Here is a 19,128-nt window from a genome sequence, read left to right as displayed (position 1 = left end):
ACCCACCAAAGGACCTGTGCAAGCTTGTCACACGTGGTACATACAAAGTGTGACTGCACAGGTCACTCGGGTAGCAGTCTGTCTCTCTGTTGACCAGAATACAGTGATTGCAATGCAAAGTGAGTCTCATTTGAAATCTTAATCAAAAGGCTTATTGTGAAAAGTCTGGACAGACTAGCTGGCAGTTGATGGTGCTTTTTAATCACCGAGAATAAAGACTTGAATCAATATGGTTCAAACTATTTGCCCCTGAGCAGTATCATGGTGGTTTTCTTTAAAACAGTGATTATAGCTTCAGGCTCAAGGCCAAGAAAACTTAGCCCTCTAAGTTCTTAATATAATTATTGTTTTCTCTATTATCTTACAAGTTTGTTAATTTGCCTCCCAGTAATTAACTTCCCTATGTGGTTGTCAGGAAGTTTAATCAATAACATGAACAGATATACCAAGTTGTCTTCTCCCCAACATTCCCACTCCTGCGCAGGTGTCACTGTTTTAACAAAATGAACAGGTGGGATACAGATAATTTCTTCAGAGAGTCAGTGTCTAAATTGTTCATCTCCTACTCCAAAAATGAAACTATAGCCAATTGTATCCTGTCAATATGATTGCTCCTGTTCCATAACTAAAAGCATTATATTACTCCTGCTAAAGCAGCACCTGGCAAATCAATTTATCAAAGTTCTACATGGTATTACATTCTCAGACACTTCAAACATTGTGATGACATTGTAATGAGAGGAGGAGCAGAAGGCTTGATCTAATATAATTCTACTTATGTCCACCATGTACAGGACATAATGCAATTCCTTTCAAAGCTGGTGACAAAACTCCTCATTCTTGGTGGAGTTCCAATCTGCCTTGGCAGATGTGGACTTTATTAAGAAGGATGTCACTCTGTGGCCTCTTTTTACTTCTAGGGCAGTGTTGTCTGTTCTGATTCATAGCTTCTTAAATCTTTTCTTGTAATAGCCTAACACTGGTTATTTATTTCAATGTGTTTTCCAAGAACACTTTTCAGTTTCACTCATGCTCTTCCCTGAACTATTCTTCTGTGATACATTACATGTTTATTTACCTTACCCAGTTTTCAGACTGCAGTAGTTACCAGCACGACGTGTAAGGTAACTTTTGGGATGACAGAGGATATATCTAAATCTACGCATAAGAATCATGTTCTGTGCATTTTGTGTATTTATAGTGCTATAGAAAGATATTAACCAGCACTAGATAGAAATTGGAACATCCATGCTGCAGGAATACCTGTAAACCATGTTGACATGTTCCAAATGTTTACAAATAGTCCAAAATAACCTACAGATAAATTTTAAAGCTTACAATTAATTCCAGGAGATATCCATTTGAAGGGTGGTGATATCAACATTTAAAAAAAGGGTAATGAACCAAAATCACACCTGAAAGAAAAACTGACAGGATGAAGGGAATATCCTTCAAGTGTTAGTATTTACAGAGACGTATTAGAGTCTTTTTGGTTTCTGAAAGTGAACTTGTTGTCAAGGTCATATTTAGACTGAGAATAAGAAACAAGACAGTTGATTATAGGAAATGTGAGTCCTTTCGGCTTGCAGCAGAATCTAGGGAAGGTTATTATTTCCTGCCTAGTAAAACTTTAGGATTAATCCATGATTTGTGGTATGATATTCTATCTTTGCTACCAATTTTGACAGCATTTTTTTTACTCTTTTTTTTCTGGGTGACAAGACAGTCCTGAGGAGTATCTGATTTCTTCTTCCTGTAACAGGTTAACATTACTTGCATTAACCATCTATATTTAACATACACACACACACACACACACACACACACACACACACACACACACACACACACATATATGTACACGTCTATATTTATAAACATGGGTAACACATATGTAAAATCAATTGTATTGTAACATTTACATAAAGTTTCTCCAAAGCTGTATATTAATGATTGGAGGATCCCCGTTCCCCATCAATTCCACATTCACCTGCACTGATGTTTAGCCCTGCCCTTTCCTTTAGGTTTGGAGAAGTTATCCCTTCAGCATTCCTTGCTTCAAGGAAAAAAAAAAAGTCCAACAGAAAAAACCCCACAAACTAATCCCACTGCAAGAATCATCAAATTTTGCTTCCCCTGAGGCTTACAAAGCAGCTAGATTGTACCAGTTCAAATAGTCTGTCCAGTGTTAAGTGTTCAGCTTCTCTCCTCCTTTATTCACAGTCTATCTTCCAGAGCATTACATTTCCTTCCTCCTCTTTGTCCTTCAGAAATTTAAAAGGACAGCTTATTTGTTCTGGAGAAGCAAATGTTTTAATTATAGGGAGAGATGAATGATTTAAGCGCAATGGTGGGGGGCAGGTAAGGAAAATTTGACTTTACGATAATTTCTGTCAAGAAATAATGTGGTTTAAAACTGTAGTCTTATGCCTCCTTGAATTGGATTATTTTCAAACGTATTCTTCTTGGAATGCAGCTGCTACTTATTTGTCAAATTAAGTAATGCATCATGAACAACTAAAATTCATTGCAGCATAAACACAAAGTTATGTTGATTTTAGTATTTTGTCTTTTCTGAGCTTTTGAATCATGGTGGGATGTTTTAAAAAAAATATGTCTTTTATAATAATACCTACACAATACTGAGGCAGCACTTTACTGAATAGCAACAATATCTAACCATTTAAAATGTAGTTAGAATTGCTTCTTATTCTCCCAGACTACCAGCTTTATGGTTTGAGGTTTCAATTTACACCTAACACAGGTATTTGACTTGCTATCACATTTATTGCCCCGATTACAATTAAAAATGTTGTTATAGGAAAGGTATGATAGTGCCATGGTGACATTGTTAAAGAGTCTTTCAGATACAGTAAGTTAGAGAATTTTAAGTAAAAAGTGTGATAAAAAATGGAGATTACGAGATCTTTCCTACCAGAACTCTTGTTCCTCATACTAATTGCAGCTACCAGAGAGGACTCCAAGAAGGGTATAGTTGCCTGGAGCCATAAGAAAATTTATTATTACTATTTTTAATATGTGTCAACAATTAAATTTGGGGTCTATTGTGCTAATAGACCTATAAAAAATACAGTAAGAGGCAGACTCTTCTCTGAAAAACTTGCAGTCTAAACCAAAAAAAAAGTTGAAGTGTAGCAGAGACAAAGATTTATCTAGAGAATAGTACAAAATATTGAGGCAGTTGTTTTGAATAAAAAAAGGGAATAATCTTTCAATAATTGCAAAATGATTTTTCAACAGAATACAGCAAAGCACTTTGACTGTTTTGAAATGTGCATTCATTTTGACATTCCTTTATCACTTTTATAGTAAAAAATTAAGTGTTGACATAAAAATGTAAAATTTCTGCTCTTTAAAGGTGAAGTATTTTGACGGATAAAATGCAAAGTAAACCAAGAAAATCTTGCAATGTTCATTTTGGAGGATTTCAGATATATGAGAGGTATTTGGAGAATTTTAGGGAATTTCAAATGATTTAGGTTGCGTTCTAATTTTTGAATGCTAAAAACTCTTTTACAAAGTGGATTTTATATGCTCTGCACAGTTATAAGGAGTTTTGTTCTGAAATAAACAGTTTTAGCAGCTCTCCTTAGCTTTTGTGTAAAATTAATTGGTAGTCATCTTTCCAGCTTCTAATCTATAACAAAAAACCCCAACCTAGTATTTATATGAACTGGTAGGCTTATTTGTAACATCAGCAATGTCAGCACAAAATGGGCACAGAGGTTACGTAAATTGGCAGGGCAGGGTTGGATGGCTTGTTTTGCTGTTGTGTGTCATCTTTTCTGAAGGTAAATAGATTGCTGGAGTTGCTAGAGATATTTCCTTAGTGTTTGTCAATGAAAGTTTTTGGTCTGAATATTTATTGTTGACTCTCTCTGTTGATCATTTTCCATTTTTAGACTGTTTATTTTGCCTAACTGTTAGAATAAATTATGCTAAAGGAAAGCTGAAGTCACACTAAAACCAAGCGTAGACAAATCATTAGCATAGACAAAGAGACAGGTTATTTTGAAAAAACCCCTAAAGCTGCAGCTGAAATTTCTCATTTAATGTAAAGTTTCAATTTCCTTAAGTAGTTTTTCCTGTGACAGGCAGAAAACTGGAAAGGCATTATTACAGGCACCTGCCTTGGGAACACTATGTCATGAATCACTCGTCAGAGAGGGAAGTTGTGGATTCTTCCTAGCAGTTATAGCTTCTGTGGATATGGGATCCCTCACACGGGACATGGCCTCCTCTGGGCATAGTCACTGCCCCTGGCACGGAGTCTTTAATGAAGTGCAAACAAATTTCTGCTTCACCAGTCCTCTCCACAGGACACAGGGGAGTCTTTGCTCCAGCACACCTCCTCCTCTCTTCATTCACTGACCTTGGGATTTTCATGGTTGCTTCTCTCTCTCCCAACTCCTTGCACTACCACCAGCTGGAAAAGAAAGAGGGACTGAACAAGAACCCTCCTCTTATGGCTTCTTTTCCTTAAAAAGTGATCATGGAGATGTCTAATTGGCTCAGCCCCAGAAATGGGTCTGGCTCAGAGCTGGGGAGAGTTTTGAGCAACTTCTTACAGAAGCCATCTTAACAGCCCCTTCCCCATTACCAGAAACGGCTTCCTGTCAAGCTTTGACACAGGGCAAATGGAAAACTACTTCTAGTATGCCTCCTCAAGTGACTTGACCTGTGAAAAGAGTAAAATGAACCAGAGCTGTGCATGAGGTCACAGATATACAACATTTTTAGTATAGCAGAAACAGTGGGACAGCTTGCCTGTGAGGTATGGATAAAACTTCATCAGGAAAGACAGGAAAGGATGACAAGGAGAGTAGTTGCCTTCTGTGTTAAAGAATAGCTCAGATGTATGAGTTTTGCTATGGAATGAACAATACGGATGAATGTTTGTGGGTCAGGATCAGAAGTGAGGCCAGCAGGGGGACATTGCAGTGGGACTGTGTTACAGATCACCCGGTCAACATAGGGAAGATAATTAAACCTTCCTGTCCTGGGTTCAGCTGGGATAGGGTTAATTTTCACAAGAACCAGGGGGGAAGCATGGCTAGATCAGCTGGCCCAGGTTGATCAATAGGATATCTGATACCAATCTGACATGATGTCCAGTATTGAGCATGTGGTTCCAGGTGGTGAGCAAATATCCAGCTTTTCAGGAAAGTTCCTGGGGCCTGTTGACTATGAATGGAGGGGAACATGTAGTGGCCTGACAGAACCAAGGGCAGCAGCATCCTGGATGGTAGAAACAGCAGCATGACCAGGAGATTAAAAAGGGGATTTGTTAGACCACACTCAGATATAGCATTCGGTTTGGGGCTCCACAGTACAGCAATGGCATTGGTAAACTGGAGCATGGTTAGTGATGTGTCCAGAGCACTTGAGGCTGCAACATCCACCCTGGGAGGAGTGGCTGTGGGAGGATGACTTGGTCAGTCTTGGGCATAAAGGCTCCAGGGAACTCAAAGTAGCCACCTTGTCTGCACAGAGTGAAATGTAGAACATGAATTCACCTGATTTTCAAATTGTATGAGACACTGTCATTTGGACTAGCATGCCAGATGACGTATTTTTTGTTGAGACATGTAGTATCACATCCTTACTTGTTAAAGACTAATCGATTTTTGTCAATTTGCCTTAAGCCCATTGTAGCATTTTGTCAGAGCCAAAGCAGAACAAATTTTACATGTGATGGTAGACTTTTAATAACTTTACAACAAGTTAATGAACTTGATAGAAAAGAAGGATGTATATACAAATGACAGGTGCATAGATTTTACAGGAAATGTTGGAAACTCATAAATGCTGTCAATCAAAATAATGAACATATATCATTGTATTCACTACAAAATTTGCCAAAGAGTTTTTATTGTTATTCTTACATAAACAAGGGAGAAATTTTTTTCATTAAAGCATCATTTAGAGAAATGTCAAAACAGCCCATTTCAATTGCTAATGGTAGATTTAATTAGGTAGATGTAAGAAGGGATTTTCTCCTAGAGACATATTTTAACTGAGCTTTGTTAAATGGAAAAATCACAACAGTCCAAATTCTTATTCAATTTTAGAAAATATACAGACTATATATAAACCTATTCAAATCAGGATTTTTCACTCAATAAAATATTCTTTAACTGGCTGGGTAAAATAGTTTTTCAGTTATTGTCAGGCTGCTTTTGTTCAGAAAATATCATTGCTTTTTCCATATTTGAATATTGGAAAAAATATTGGTTAAACTGTGTAATTTACAATTAAACAGGATTATATATTTACTGAAATGTTACATTGTAATTTCTAATACTAAAGGTTTTGATGCCTTAAGATTAAATAATTTCATTTTAGGTAAAATATTCATCAAAATATGATGATAAATTAAACTTGATGGAATGTCAACTCCCTACCGAGTCCTTTCTAGAGACTGCAAGTGAATGGCTAAAATTTCTTACACTATGTTATGAAACATTGTCTTTCTTAATATATCACCAAATACAAGTAATTTTCAAACTGCGTTTTACTTTACATTCTCCTAAACTGCATGTGAATTGTCCCCTCAGTTTCTTCGCACACACACACACATATATATATATATATATGTCATTCATTTCAGCCATGATACAGAGTCAACAGAAAAAAAAAAAGAAATTGTGTTGTTTTTTTGTCCTTGTTAGAAGTCCATGTCAAACTTGAGTTTTCCTATTTACCTGGGTCTCAGAAATTTTGGTCTTCCACAAAATACACTACTGAGACCTCCCTAGACAGAAGCTAAGTTTTAAAGGAGCTATTGTTTTATGTCCTGGTAAAGTTACCTTGACAGCAGAAGCTGAGATTGTTTTCTGCCTTTGCACAGAGTGTTATCTTGGACTGTGAGGAGGAAATTACTCTAATTCTACACCCATAGACCAGCAATGATCTCTGTTATACTGATTGGGGAAACTGGCTATAAAATTTAAAAGAAAATGTTGGGAACAAAAAAGCTCAATCATGGACTTGCTCTGTTTATCTAAAGAAAACAGGAGAAAAAGTGCAGTGATGTTATGTTATTGCCAGCATTACATTGCACAGTCAGATGTTAACCTGCTGTACTGTGATTAACCTGATATTCTGAATTCCCAAGCTGATACAAATCTGTCAACTTCCAAGATGCTTCCAAAGATCCTTCAAAAGGGACCTTAGGAAACAAGCTAACAGAAGACATTTTGGTAGCCTGGAGAAGTTCCAAAACCCACTCAGGCTCAGCTGAAATGAAAACAAAGTATGTCATGGTCCTGTAGGTATGATAGTCTTGCATAAATCTTATGATTAAAAATATCAGGGATATGCCAAATATTCATAGCAAAGAAATCAGAGGTCCTGTTCGTTTCTAAGACAGAGAAGGCACCTTTTTCTTTGTAGCAGAGCATTTTCAAATCTTTAATGAGACTAACAGCATTTTCACTGATCTTAGCTAGCTCTGTATGCAATATGTCAATCATTGTGTTCGGCACTGAGTCCTGCTCTGAATAACACTGAGAACCCAAGTTACAAGATAAGTAGCTCTAGGTATTTCTTACAGTCTAAATATATCTGATTTCAGCAATAATGTTTGCTCCCATTGTGATATTTTTCATTTATTCTTTGCCACTGATATATGGTATGCCACTTCAGTTTCTAGACACTGTTAATACAAGGAGTATTTATCATGCAGAAAAGGAAAAGTGAAAAGCAGACATGATCAGCCATAAAATTAAAGCTAAACAAACTTGTTTGATCTACTGGTGCATACAATGTTTTACATTTTTCCCTGTTATTTTCAATTAGTTAAGAATATGAAAAAATGATATTGCATATGCTACCCATATGAATATAGATGAGGAAGGGCTGAAATCATACCATACGTGGAATCAAGTATCATATTTTGAAAGTATCAATTTCCTTGACCCCCAACCATGGAAATAACCATAATATTGGCTCTTAATCCTCAAGAATGGCTGGTACAATGTGTTGATTAGAGTGTAATAGTTTAATCGTCTCTCAGTGTTAAGAGTTCATACTGTAGTTTCACAGATCATGAAATGTGTCTCTTTAAGATATGAGCAGATTATCTTCTCTTTTTCACAGAAGGTGCTTGTAATCATGCTCATTTTATTTCTGTCTCTCTTTTACCTGCATTATGGTGCTCATTAACATGATCATACAGGACACAAGGATACTCAAAGATGATGTTTATTACAGGGAAAAAAAAAAAACATTTTCTTACTGGGAATGTTTCTACACTGTAAGTTAAGGGCTGTAAACCTTCCTTATCACTTCTAAACACTGAATCCGATTAGTCGTTAGCTGTAGCGCTTATTGCCATTGTGCAAAAGACAGCAAATTGACAATATTTCTCACATAAGTTATTACAGCAATATGAAAATTGAAAAGACATCTTCTGCATATATTCTCTCTTCAGGAATTTGCATTTATTTTTGGCGTCATGAAACTGAGTTTAAGTAGATATAATAATGTCTCAGAAGAACAGAAGGGAAATGGGAAGTTAGTGATTAAAATAGGTTGTCAAGAATGTGGCTCTTGGGTGTGATCCTCCCTAGATGTATTAGTACACTCCTCTGAAGTCAGTAGAGCTTGGCTAATTTATACAAACTGCAGATCTGTGCTTTGCTGAAGGATGTACTTTCTAACAGTTCAGTTAAATTTCTCTCTTCTCTTCTCTTCTCTTCTCTTCTCTTCTCTTCTCTTCTCTTCTCTTCTCTTCTCTTCTCTTCTCTTCTCTTCTCTTCTCTTCTCTTCTCTTCTCTTCTCTTCTCCTCTCCTCTCCTCTCCTCTCCTCTCCTCTCCTCTCCTCTCCTCTCCTCTCCTCTCCTCTCCTCTCCTCTCCTCTCCTCTCCTCTCCTCTCCTCTCTTCTCTTCTCTTCTCTTCTCTTCTCTTCTCTTCTCTTCTCTTCTTTCCTTTTTCTCTTTACTTCTTTTCCTTACTAGTTTGTTAAATTTGAAAATGCAGCCTTTAGGCTTGGAAGGCTTTACCAGGTCAATGGGACTTGCATCCTTTAGATAAATCAGACATAATCTGCCCTCACAGCATCTGTGCAAGCCTTGAAGGGAAGCAAAGACTGGGAAGAGCAGTGTGAGGAGTCAAAGGCCCAATTGTCAGTTGGGAAGGAGAACACAGGAAATTGGTGTTCCCAGAACTACACTAATACTCTCAGAGATGCTCCTTTGGTAAAGTAGAATTTATTAAATACTCCTAATAATTCCAATTATCAAGCTACAAACCCAGGAACAAATGCTCTCCTTGGACAGAGGGTGAGAACCAACTTCTTAGACAAATTTAGAGAAGGGAAAAAGCGAAAGACAAATGGCTCTGAATACTTAATAAAGTAAAGAAACAGTTCTTTTCCTCAGTCCCTGGCTTCATACACAGGGTCAGCAATGCTATTCTCAAAGGAATAACTTGCTGGTCAACTAATATCAAAAGAAGAAATTATGGGGATAAAATGAATAGCACAATGCCAAGGAGCTCCCAGATTAAATATAAAAACCACTTTATAAAATATAAATTCACCCTCTCTGTTCCTTGCTTTTCACATTTTACCTTCCAGAAAATCTTTTAATGTCTTTTTTTTTTCTCCTGATGAATTTTACTCTACCACAGAAAATGCTATGCCAAAATAGGGCTGTTTTATTTCATCACGGCCCTGTGTTCCCCAGAATGCGGACAAGAGTCTCATTTAGAAAAGACCTTACTTCTCTGTCCATAAAAAAGATTTTTTCTTCTTTTGTAAAAAATGTTGTTAAAAAAAGCTACAGTAAAGCTAGTTAAACCAAAAGACTTACAAACAGTGATGGTAATGGAGCACTCTTTAGTCTGATCAGACTTTTCCCCAATCAACTCTCTCCCACAAGCAACCTAAAATTATAGCAGTGTTAAATATTATGACTGTCTCTACTTTTAAGGAGGCTGCTTCAGTCAGTTGGATCATTGCATTCACATAATCGGCTGAAGTGTAGACTACTCAAAAGGAGCATCTGTCAGGGTGAAAGCTAAACAGTGGGAAAAGTGACTTCACTGCAGGAACAAGCAGCAAGAAAAAATAGATTGTGAAGAGTAGGAGGATAGCAGCAGGCAGAAGGGCAGACAGGAAAATGTACTGATATATGGAAACAAGAAAGAAAAAGGATAAACGTGCAATCAAGTGTGCTACTATTTTTTTAAAATTTTTCCCCAGTAATTGGAACGCTTTAAAATGAGTTTGTTTAGGTTCAAAACTTATATGTCAACTGTTAAATTATCCTACTTATGCAAATAGACTCAATAATTAATAAAATTCTGTTAATAAGATTTCATTCATGTACTTTATGCAGACTGAGCTACCAGAAACAAATCATAAAAGATAGGGTTGGTATCAGTGATTCTGTGATGTAAGAACTCATTTTTCCACTTTAGATATGAGGATATGAATCAAATAGAACTTATGGGGGACATTTATGAAGTGTCAAAGCACCACAGTATGCTTGGAAAGGCTCTGTTTCATTTCTAAATACTTTTGAAAGTCTGATCCTTAGTAGATTGTTTCAGCTGAAATAATGTGTCTGAAAGAGAGCTGGTCTGTAAAATCATATTTACTTGTCATATACTCCTTTTATCAGTTTCCTACCCTCTCCAAATAAGTCAATACACATTAATCTTTAAACGTGTATTTACTTTCAGATCCTAAAATTGAAGGTAAGAGACTCTGATTCTTATTTAATCTTCATATTATCTGAGCTAAGAAAAAGTGACAGTGCTTGTATTTGTTTTAACATCAATTAAGAATATATAAATATTGTCTTTTTCTGGTTTTATTCTAATATTACTAGTAAAATGCAGTTGTTTTCCTACTTTAAAAGAGTTAAAATATTCAATTATAAAATTGCAAAAGTTGAAGTTTAAAAAAAGTAGATAGTTTTTGCTGCAAAATAGCCATAACTATATAATCAAAGTATCTTTTTTTTTTCAGATGAATTCAAATTATTTATGAAAAGGCTGCCCATGAATTATTTCCTGAACACGTCTACTGTAATGCATTTGTGGACAATGGATTCTAATTTTCAACGTCGCTATGAGCTACTAGAAAACAGCATGAAGCAACTCTTCATCAAAGCACAGAAAACTGTTCACAAGCTATTTGGCCTTAGTAAAAGATGCCATAAACAGCCACTCATCCGCATGCCAAGGCAGAGGTAAGAAAGCTAATGAAAACCTGAGAAACTCAAACTACTGTCTTGATGCTAAAATCTCCTTAAGGGCATAGATGTGGGAATGTGTGCAGCATATTGTTATGCTACATAACACTTGCAGCATGCAACTGTTATATTTGTACAAGTTGAACAATCCCAGTCTATTCATGTTTTCCTGAATGTTATGGGAAAGTTCAAACTAAAACCTAATTTCTATCTGACTATGTGTTATGTGAAGCAGCTTAAAAATAACCCAAATAATGTCACTTGGTCTTCTTTTTTACAGAAGCATATTTTCAATGGAACTTGGCCAAGTATAACAGTGTGAAATAATTGTATGCTGAATACTAAATACCTATTCTGAAGCAAGTACAACTATTTTAAGAACTTTCCAGGTCATTACAGAGTATATACTATATATTACCGATTTCTTGTCTCATTTGTCAGATATAAATTAGATTGGAAAGAATGCCTGGGGAAAGAAAATAGAAGTCTTCTTAGTCCTTCCTAGAAACAGAGAGACCCTGAAAAACAGCTAGTCAAATATATATTAACATAAAGTGGTTATAATTGATTGCTGATCAAAAATTGCTTTATTGAAATTAGTGGAATGACATTAGAGTAAATCATAAATGAATGAGATTTTAAGGATGTTATTCTTCTGAGAGCAAACATTATGGTCTTAGTTGAGTGACTCCTGCATGTAGCATGTATGTCTGTCGATTTTAGGTTCTGCATTCCAGAACTGCCATCGGTACTTTATTCTCCCCTGCTTTCAGCTCTCATATTGCAGGCTAAGACTCCATCAATTTGTCTGCCTGTTGGTAGCACTTAGCTAATCCTTCCCCATTTTCTTTCAGGAGATAAAAGTTATGGCTCTCATGCCTCTATTTTTTAACATACTGAGTTTTGCTTTGTGATGTCCTAGTTGAATCAAAGGATGTATTTTCCACCTATGGAGTTATTTCATAATAAAAAACCATCCCACTACAAAAGATTACCTAGTCACTACAGTGCTTCAACATCATCTCCTCTGTTTCTTGGGCATGACTTGAATGAGCATTCTGCCAAAGAAGTGTTGCAAAAAGAAAGAATTCAGCAGGAACCCAGAGCTCTTTAAAACACAAGAAAGAGTCCAACCTCTTCCTCCCTCCTCCCCCTGCCACCAAAATGTCAAATAATCAGGTCTTCTGACATTACCACTATAGTGTTCTGGGGCAGTCTTTGGCTGCCATCAGTAAATGGCAAAGATATTATACAGAAAAACTGAGACATAAAAAGCAAAGATCAGTTGAAATGATCGATATAAATGTACCTTTCTTGTTATACAAAAGATTTTTATTTTTCAAATGCAGAACTTGTGAGTTTGTGCTTTATTTGTATATAAAGATGTGGCACAATATAAAAAAAGATGTAGAGGGTCCAGAGGAGAGCCACAAAGATGATCAAAGCAATGAGAAGCCTGCTGCATGAGGAAAGGTAGAAAAAAAATCAGGTTCATTCAGCCTTGAGGAAAGAAGGCTTAGGGGAGACTTTATCACCATGTTCAAATCTTTAAAGGGTGGCTACAAAGAAGATGGAGACTCCTTTTTTACAAGGATTTATGTGGAAAAGACAGGAGGAAATGGACATAAGTTACTCATGGGGACATTCCAAATCAACACAAGAGGAAATTTTTTTATAATGCGAACAATCAGCCATTGGAAAAATCTCCCCACAGAAGTGGTATATTCCCCAGCATTGGACACTTTTAAGATTTGTCTGGACAAGGTGATGAGCTGTCTTGTTCATACCATTTTTATCCAAGAAAGGTCGGTCCCAATGATCCTTAAAATCCCTTCCAGTCTGATATTCTATGATTCTGTGATAGTAAATTTTACTAGCAAAACAGCCTGTTTTACAGGGAGTTGTACTAAAGTTTCATAATGGTTTGATTTTGCAATGCATCTCTAACTCAGGAAAATCATGACTTATATTTAAGATAATTATGTCCCCTTTTAGTGAGTGCCCTAAATTTTTTTATAGTCACTAAAGAGGAAGATTGGACATATGATGACATAATAATGGTCAATATATGGCTTGAAGGTCAGTGTTAAAGACAGATTTGGGAATACTTAGCCAGTGGGATGTGTTTGCTAAAAGGGAGCATTTTCAAAGGCTGGATTCCATCTGACCGTCTGGGTAAATTGCCTTCTGAAATCAAGACATTTATGCTTAAGAAGAGCTTTAAATTGAGAAGTCAGGAGGAAAGGTCAAAAGAAACTGGTTTAATTTCCAAACCTATTTTAAAAAAATTGATACACCAAGATATAGGAATAAATAAATAAATATCAGTGATGAAGAGAAAGAAAACAGAAGTATTGGTAAAATATATTCAGCTGCTTCTTGTGATGAGAATATACCTAATCGAACCAAAGTATTGATTTTTTTTGAAACAGAACTGGTAAGCACACAAATGAATAGTAAGTAATACAATGGAGAAACATGAATTATTGCTCTGATTGTAGAACCAGACATTTCAGCAGAAAGTGAGTGGAATAACAAAACTGAAACCAGGTACAAAAATGTATTGACCTTAAGGAAACAGAGAAATAAAACCAAAAATCACATCTCCATGTACCAGTGATATTCTAGGCATCTAAGAAACAACAAAAGGAAATCAGAACAAAATGTAATCGTTTCCAAAGGCTTTCTCAACATTAGTGTTTGGACTCTGCTATTGACAGTTAAGGGTGAATTTTATTATGGAAAGTGAAATTAGAGATAATAGAGATACAGAAATACTATTTTAAATTTTATTTTATGGGCACTTGTCTTTTCAAATACAGAATAAAGAGCCAATGCTTCAGTTTTCAATAAATGTCATGATGCTGGCAGTGAGTAAAAACACAGTAACTGTCCTAATGTTTAATTTTATACCGTATTTCACAAGTCAATAGAAGATACATACAAAGAACTTTTAAAGGAATTTGTTGAAAGTGACCAGGTTTTTTTCTGTCATTAAGCTGGGAAATATGTCCACAGAGTTGAATATAATTCATGAAATTTTTTTTCTGCGACTGAGTTTTATAAGGATTTATCTGTGTAGTCTGTCAGAAATCGTTTTGTCACACTTGAAGAAGCTCCTACATATGGTCAAGGTTATAACTAATTATTGAAAATATCTGTCTCTTTTCTCTGACCTCAAAATTTTGCTACTGAACATTAATAAAATTGTTCTTTGATTGTTTTTAAAAGGCATTCAATTCATCAGTTGGACAGAATTGCTTGCAACTTTTTCCTTATTTCATGAAGAACTAAGCCACTGAATACCCATAAGACTAAATTACATTTATATTTTAATTTTCTAATCCTTGAGCCAAAATACTGTTCAGTCCTCTCCTAACATCATGGTTTATAATAGAGAAATACCAATTAATTTGCAACTTAAAGAAACTGCATTCCTGTATCTCTTTTTTAAACAAAGTTTATATTCTTCATGTAGAATAGCATGTAAATAGCTTTCTTACAGTCTGCTCTAGTGATCAGAACGTCTTTTGTACTGCAGCACTTTCATATGCACTGGGAATGGGGACAGGATTATTATTTATATTCTGTTCATTACAAATCTTTTTAAGTTCCAAATGTTCTTCCCAGATTTTAAATTTGCTTTCACTGAGATGAAACAGACCATTGTTCCCTTTCCTGAAAGTCAAATCATGATAAGATACATCAAAAGTCTGTAGATTGCCATTATAGATGTTATAGCACTGTTGAATGTAATTTGTAAAATTTACCTGAATTAATGAACATCCTGTAATCAGTGAAGTATTTACTGGTTGTCTGAGTTCAAAGAAACATAACATCTGAAAATTCAAAACCAACAAGGAACACAGAAATTGCTATGTAGATGGTCTCTTCCCATGTTGTATATAGAGATGGAATGTTAAAACATTTAATTTCAAGAGATAAAGAGAAAAACAAGATTAAAAAAAAAAAGTAATCTGCAAAAGAAATTTGATGTTCTGTGAAGGCTACTAGGTGAGCTACCACTTCTAGGAATTTTAAGCTCAAGTGACTATTACTACTATGTTTGCATTGCATTAATACATCAGCCTTAAAAAAGTGAGGTATCATATACTCACTGATCCTGTTTCCTTGGCCAAAGCCCATCACAAGCAGCAATTGTTATTCCACTAGCTGGCCAGCTTTTTCTGCAGTTCTTATACCAGGGAGGTGGTTGAAATACCTCTAATGGTACAGGATGTTTTTCTTTGCAGGAATCAGTTGATGTTGTGAAGTGTATATAGAAGGGCTGTTGACACAGTGCTAGAAGGACAGTACATTTTCCTTTGTAGGAATCAAGATGATGTGTAACCCCATACACCTTCCCTAAGCTCATCACGTACATTTCCCTAATGGGGCCATTATTAATGGGTATAAAATGCAATTGTTAATCCCTGTAAGCAGGTTGCATACGGTATCTGTGGTCTACTGTATCTACTCTGAGATAAGGACTTATATAGTCAATAAGATAGTGCAGCTTGATTCCAGTGACATCTTTCTCAAATTACGTGAAAATGTGATGGCCTATTATATGCAGCAAAGAGCAGACTTCCTCAGCTTAGGTTGACTGTTGTGGCTCACACCTGCACTGAAATAAGAGATCAGTGTGGGCATAATCTCACATTAATATCACCTTCATTTTGAATCTTCTCATTTTTTCAAAGACATTATGAATGGAAAAAATAAAGAAATACAAATTTTACTCAATAGGCATTTCCATACGTGAGACTATAGCTCACATATGGCTATGAAATGAAGTAAGACAGTAAGCAAAGTTATGGTTACACATTTGTAACTGTGTAATGGGGAGGGAAAATTGGTTTTCATTCTATTTTGGTTAACACAATGGTAATATGTTGTTTCAAATGTAATGACTGTGCTGTGAAGCTGAAAATCATAGTAACAGAAGACATGATCCTACCCATCAGTTGCTGTCAGTGAAATACCTAACATGAACCAAAACCTAAGTTATGGAAAGAAAATGAATAAAACATTACAGATATTCTAATCTATGCTTAAGAGCATAAAAGAAATATTATTTCGTTGGCAGAGAAGAATCTTCACTTTCCCAAATATTTTTTTCAGTTAGAATAGCTGTGATTTCAGATCCAAACACCAATGAAAGCGATTGAAGACAGGGAATAGCTTTCATTTATTGTTTCAGAAATGCCAGCTTAGCTCTTCATTTTGTTCTTTCCCATGCAATTCAGTTTTGTTCCTTGGTTAATGTACCCATTTGAGTGAATGCACTCAGTACAGTATCTTGCTATATGTATGAACTTTGATTGCATGCAGTTTAAACCTTTTTGTAATGAAAAAGCATCACTTGAGGCTAAGTTTAACCAGCACAATTTGTGACTTAATAAAAATATTAAAAGGAGAAAAATAATATAAATAAAGCAATAAGCCAGTGGAAAAAATTATGTCTTCCTTGGCATAATGATAAAATAGAAATCTGCTCTGACAAAATGTAGCTGAGGAATATGAACAAGTCAGGTAAACAAGAATTTAAATTTTGAAAGACGAGGTACAACATTTGCACACATAAACATGTAATCTTGAATAAAATGTCATTATTTGAATTTTTTTAAAGAAAATTTTGCTCAATACTGCCATATAATTTACCATGAGGATGTTGGTTATACCAGTAGTCTAACTAGTTTTTTAAAGGTTTGCATTCTGGTAAAGCAAGCTGAAAGCAAATATGGAATAAGCTACTTAGTAACTCTTAAAAAATATTTTAATGAACATATAAAAACCATTATTTCTGAAGGGAAAGCAATTTTCAGCAGCCTTATTTTGGAAACATGTCCTTGTCTTCGTAAAGGATTTTATTTAAGAAACATACACTGACCCTAATGTCAGCTTAGAAGGAGTTCATCACCAGAAGCGGTGAGTGGCTGCATCAGATAGCAGTTGAAAGAATTATGGTTTTCAAAATCAGAATTTATTCTGGAATTTCCTACGGAAGCAGCTATTAATAAAAATGAAGAGTCATGAATTTGCAGTTTCTCATTTTTGACTTCTTTTTGAATGTCACAGAGAAAAAAAAATCACATGCCCTAAGAGCATAACATGGCTTCAATATTGTAAAAACCCTTCAGAGGAAGGACTTGTATCTTAGTATCTGTAACAGTCCATCAGAATATTGAGGCCTTGAAACCTGTTTTCTTCAGAATGCTTCAGAATAAAATACACACACATGAAAAGATAGTGTAGATTAATACCATAAGCTCAGGATGTTACACAGGATAGTTTCTTAGATCTCGAAGTTAGATATCAGCTACTTGAGATTGCTTTGTTATAAGTACAATTGATTCATGGGCATAAAATTGCAAAGAAGTAAAATCTACCGCCAAGGATGCCACAAAATTCAATACATGGAAGTTTCAGAGTACATCACACAGAGATTTTTCATTTCTAAAGAAAATCTAATTATACATCACTTAGCAGACTGATAGAATGAAGGTGAACAATAAGTCTAGATGAAAATTGTGTTACAGAGAGACAATGTAAGACAGGAAAAGCTCAGCTGAATGGACTGGGTCTAATGTATATGATGCTTCCAAACCAGAGGTGTTAAGCAAGTCTTTTACAACTGCTCTTTTTGATAGAGTACAAGATATCACAGAAATGTTTGTAAACAAAAATAATTTCAGGAAAGAATAAAGAAAAATGTACTTAGATTGTACATCACTTTATAACATCGTAACCTTTTTTAATCGGCTTCTATTAAGATAGTGCACATGGGAGTTAAAAATGGATTTGAAGCTTCAATGTAAAGGAATGTCTCTCTTCAGTGGAAACTTTGATTTGATCTAACACACCAGGTACACATCAGAAAGTTGTGTGCCATGAAAAAGGAAGGTGATAAGATGAAAGTATGTGAGATAAAATGAAGGTCAGTTTGCCAGTGGTTGCTTTACTAAACTGAATAATAAGTCTGCATCTTCTCTCAAAGGAAATAAAATGATCTGCTTTGAGGTGATACCTTTAATTGGATTGGGGATTAGAGTCATTTAAAATGAACGTGCCAGACATAAGAATGATATACATGCCTGAAATAATAGGTTTGATAACAATGAAAAGCTAAGTTAAACTCCTGTGTATATGTGTGTTTTCACATGTATTTTAATACCTGTATATTCATAGGGGCAGACTACTCTTAACATCTGTACTTGTAATACATTTCCTCTCAAGGAAATTTGGTTTCCTGATGTTGCAGCACTTTATTACACACTCATAGAAGCTGTTCTTGATTGCATGCTATACATGAAAATTTTTTGCAGCTTTCTCTTCACTTTTTTATTTTTTGATGAATGACATTAGAATGAAATAATTTCACCAAATCATAAGCTGCTGTGAAACTAGTAGATGGGTTATCTTAATGTCACAGAGTAGAAATATGACTGCTTTCATGTTCTGGAAATAAAACACACATAATATGTGGAATGAAATCACATCTCTCATGCCAATGTTTTGTCTTTGTCAAGTATGGATTTTACCATACCTGTGCAACTGTACCCTAATAGTCATGATTTAGTAATCATATTTTACGTTTTGCCACATGATGAAAACTGTTAAAAAAAGAAAATCATCTTAGGGGGGAATCATCTGACATGAAAGGAGTTATACTAATAGAGTATGATATGACACGAATTTAATATTGCAGGAGGCTGTATTATACCTTGTTCTGAGACTTGCAATAATAGATTTTGATTCACTAATCACTTTTAGAGACTTGTTGCACTGGTAAAACAGTCTAAACTTTAAAATGACAAAACATGGACTTGAGAGATGTGACTTTGTTTATTGCCCATAAGCTATACATAATTATACATATATAATTATATATAATTCAGG

General features: G+C 35.3%; 1 protein-coding gene across 2 annotated transcripts in view; it reads left to right on the top strand.

The window, feature by feature from the left end:
• BRINP3 (BMP/retinoic acid inducible neural specific 3) overlaps positions 1-19,128 on the top strand; it is a 174,465-nt gene that overhangs the window by 128,891 nt on the left and 26,446 nt on the right. For both annotated transcript variants that reach the window (XM_062003959.1, XM_062003960.1), the window contains one exon: positions 11,001-11,223. In XM_062003959.1, coding sequence (XP_061859943.1) covers positions 11,001-11,223 — 223 coding nt within the window. The remainder of the gene's footprint in view (positions 1-11,000; positions 11,224-19,128) is intronic.

Source organism: Colius striatus, chromosome 10 (genome assembly GCF_028858725.1).
Source record: "Colius striatus isolate bColStr4 chromosome 10, bColStr4.1.hap1, whole genome shotgun sequence".
Lineage (NCBI taxonomy): Eukaryota > Metazoa > Chordata > Aves > Coliiformes > Coliidae > Colius > Colius striatus.
Note: the sequence above shows the minus strand (reverse complement) of the source record. Positions and strands in the feature narration are given on the sequence as shown.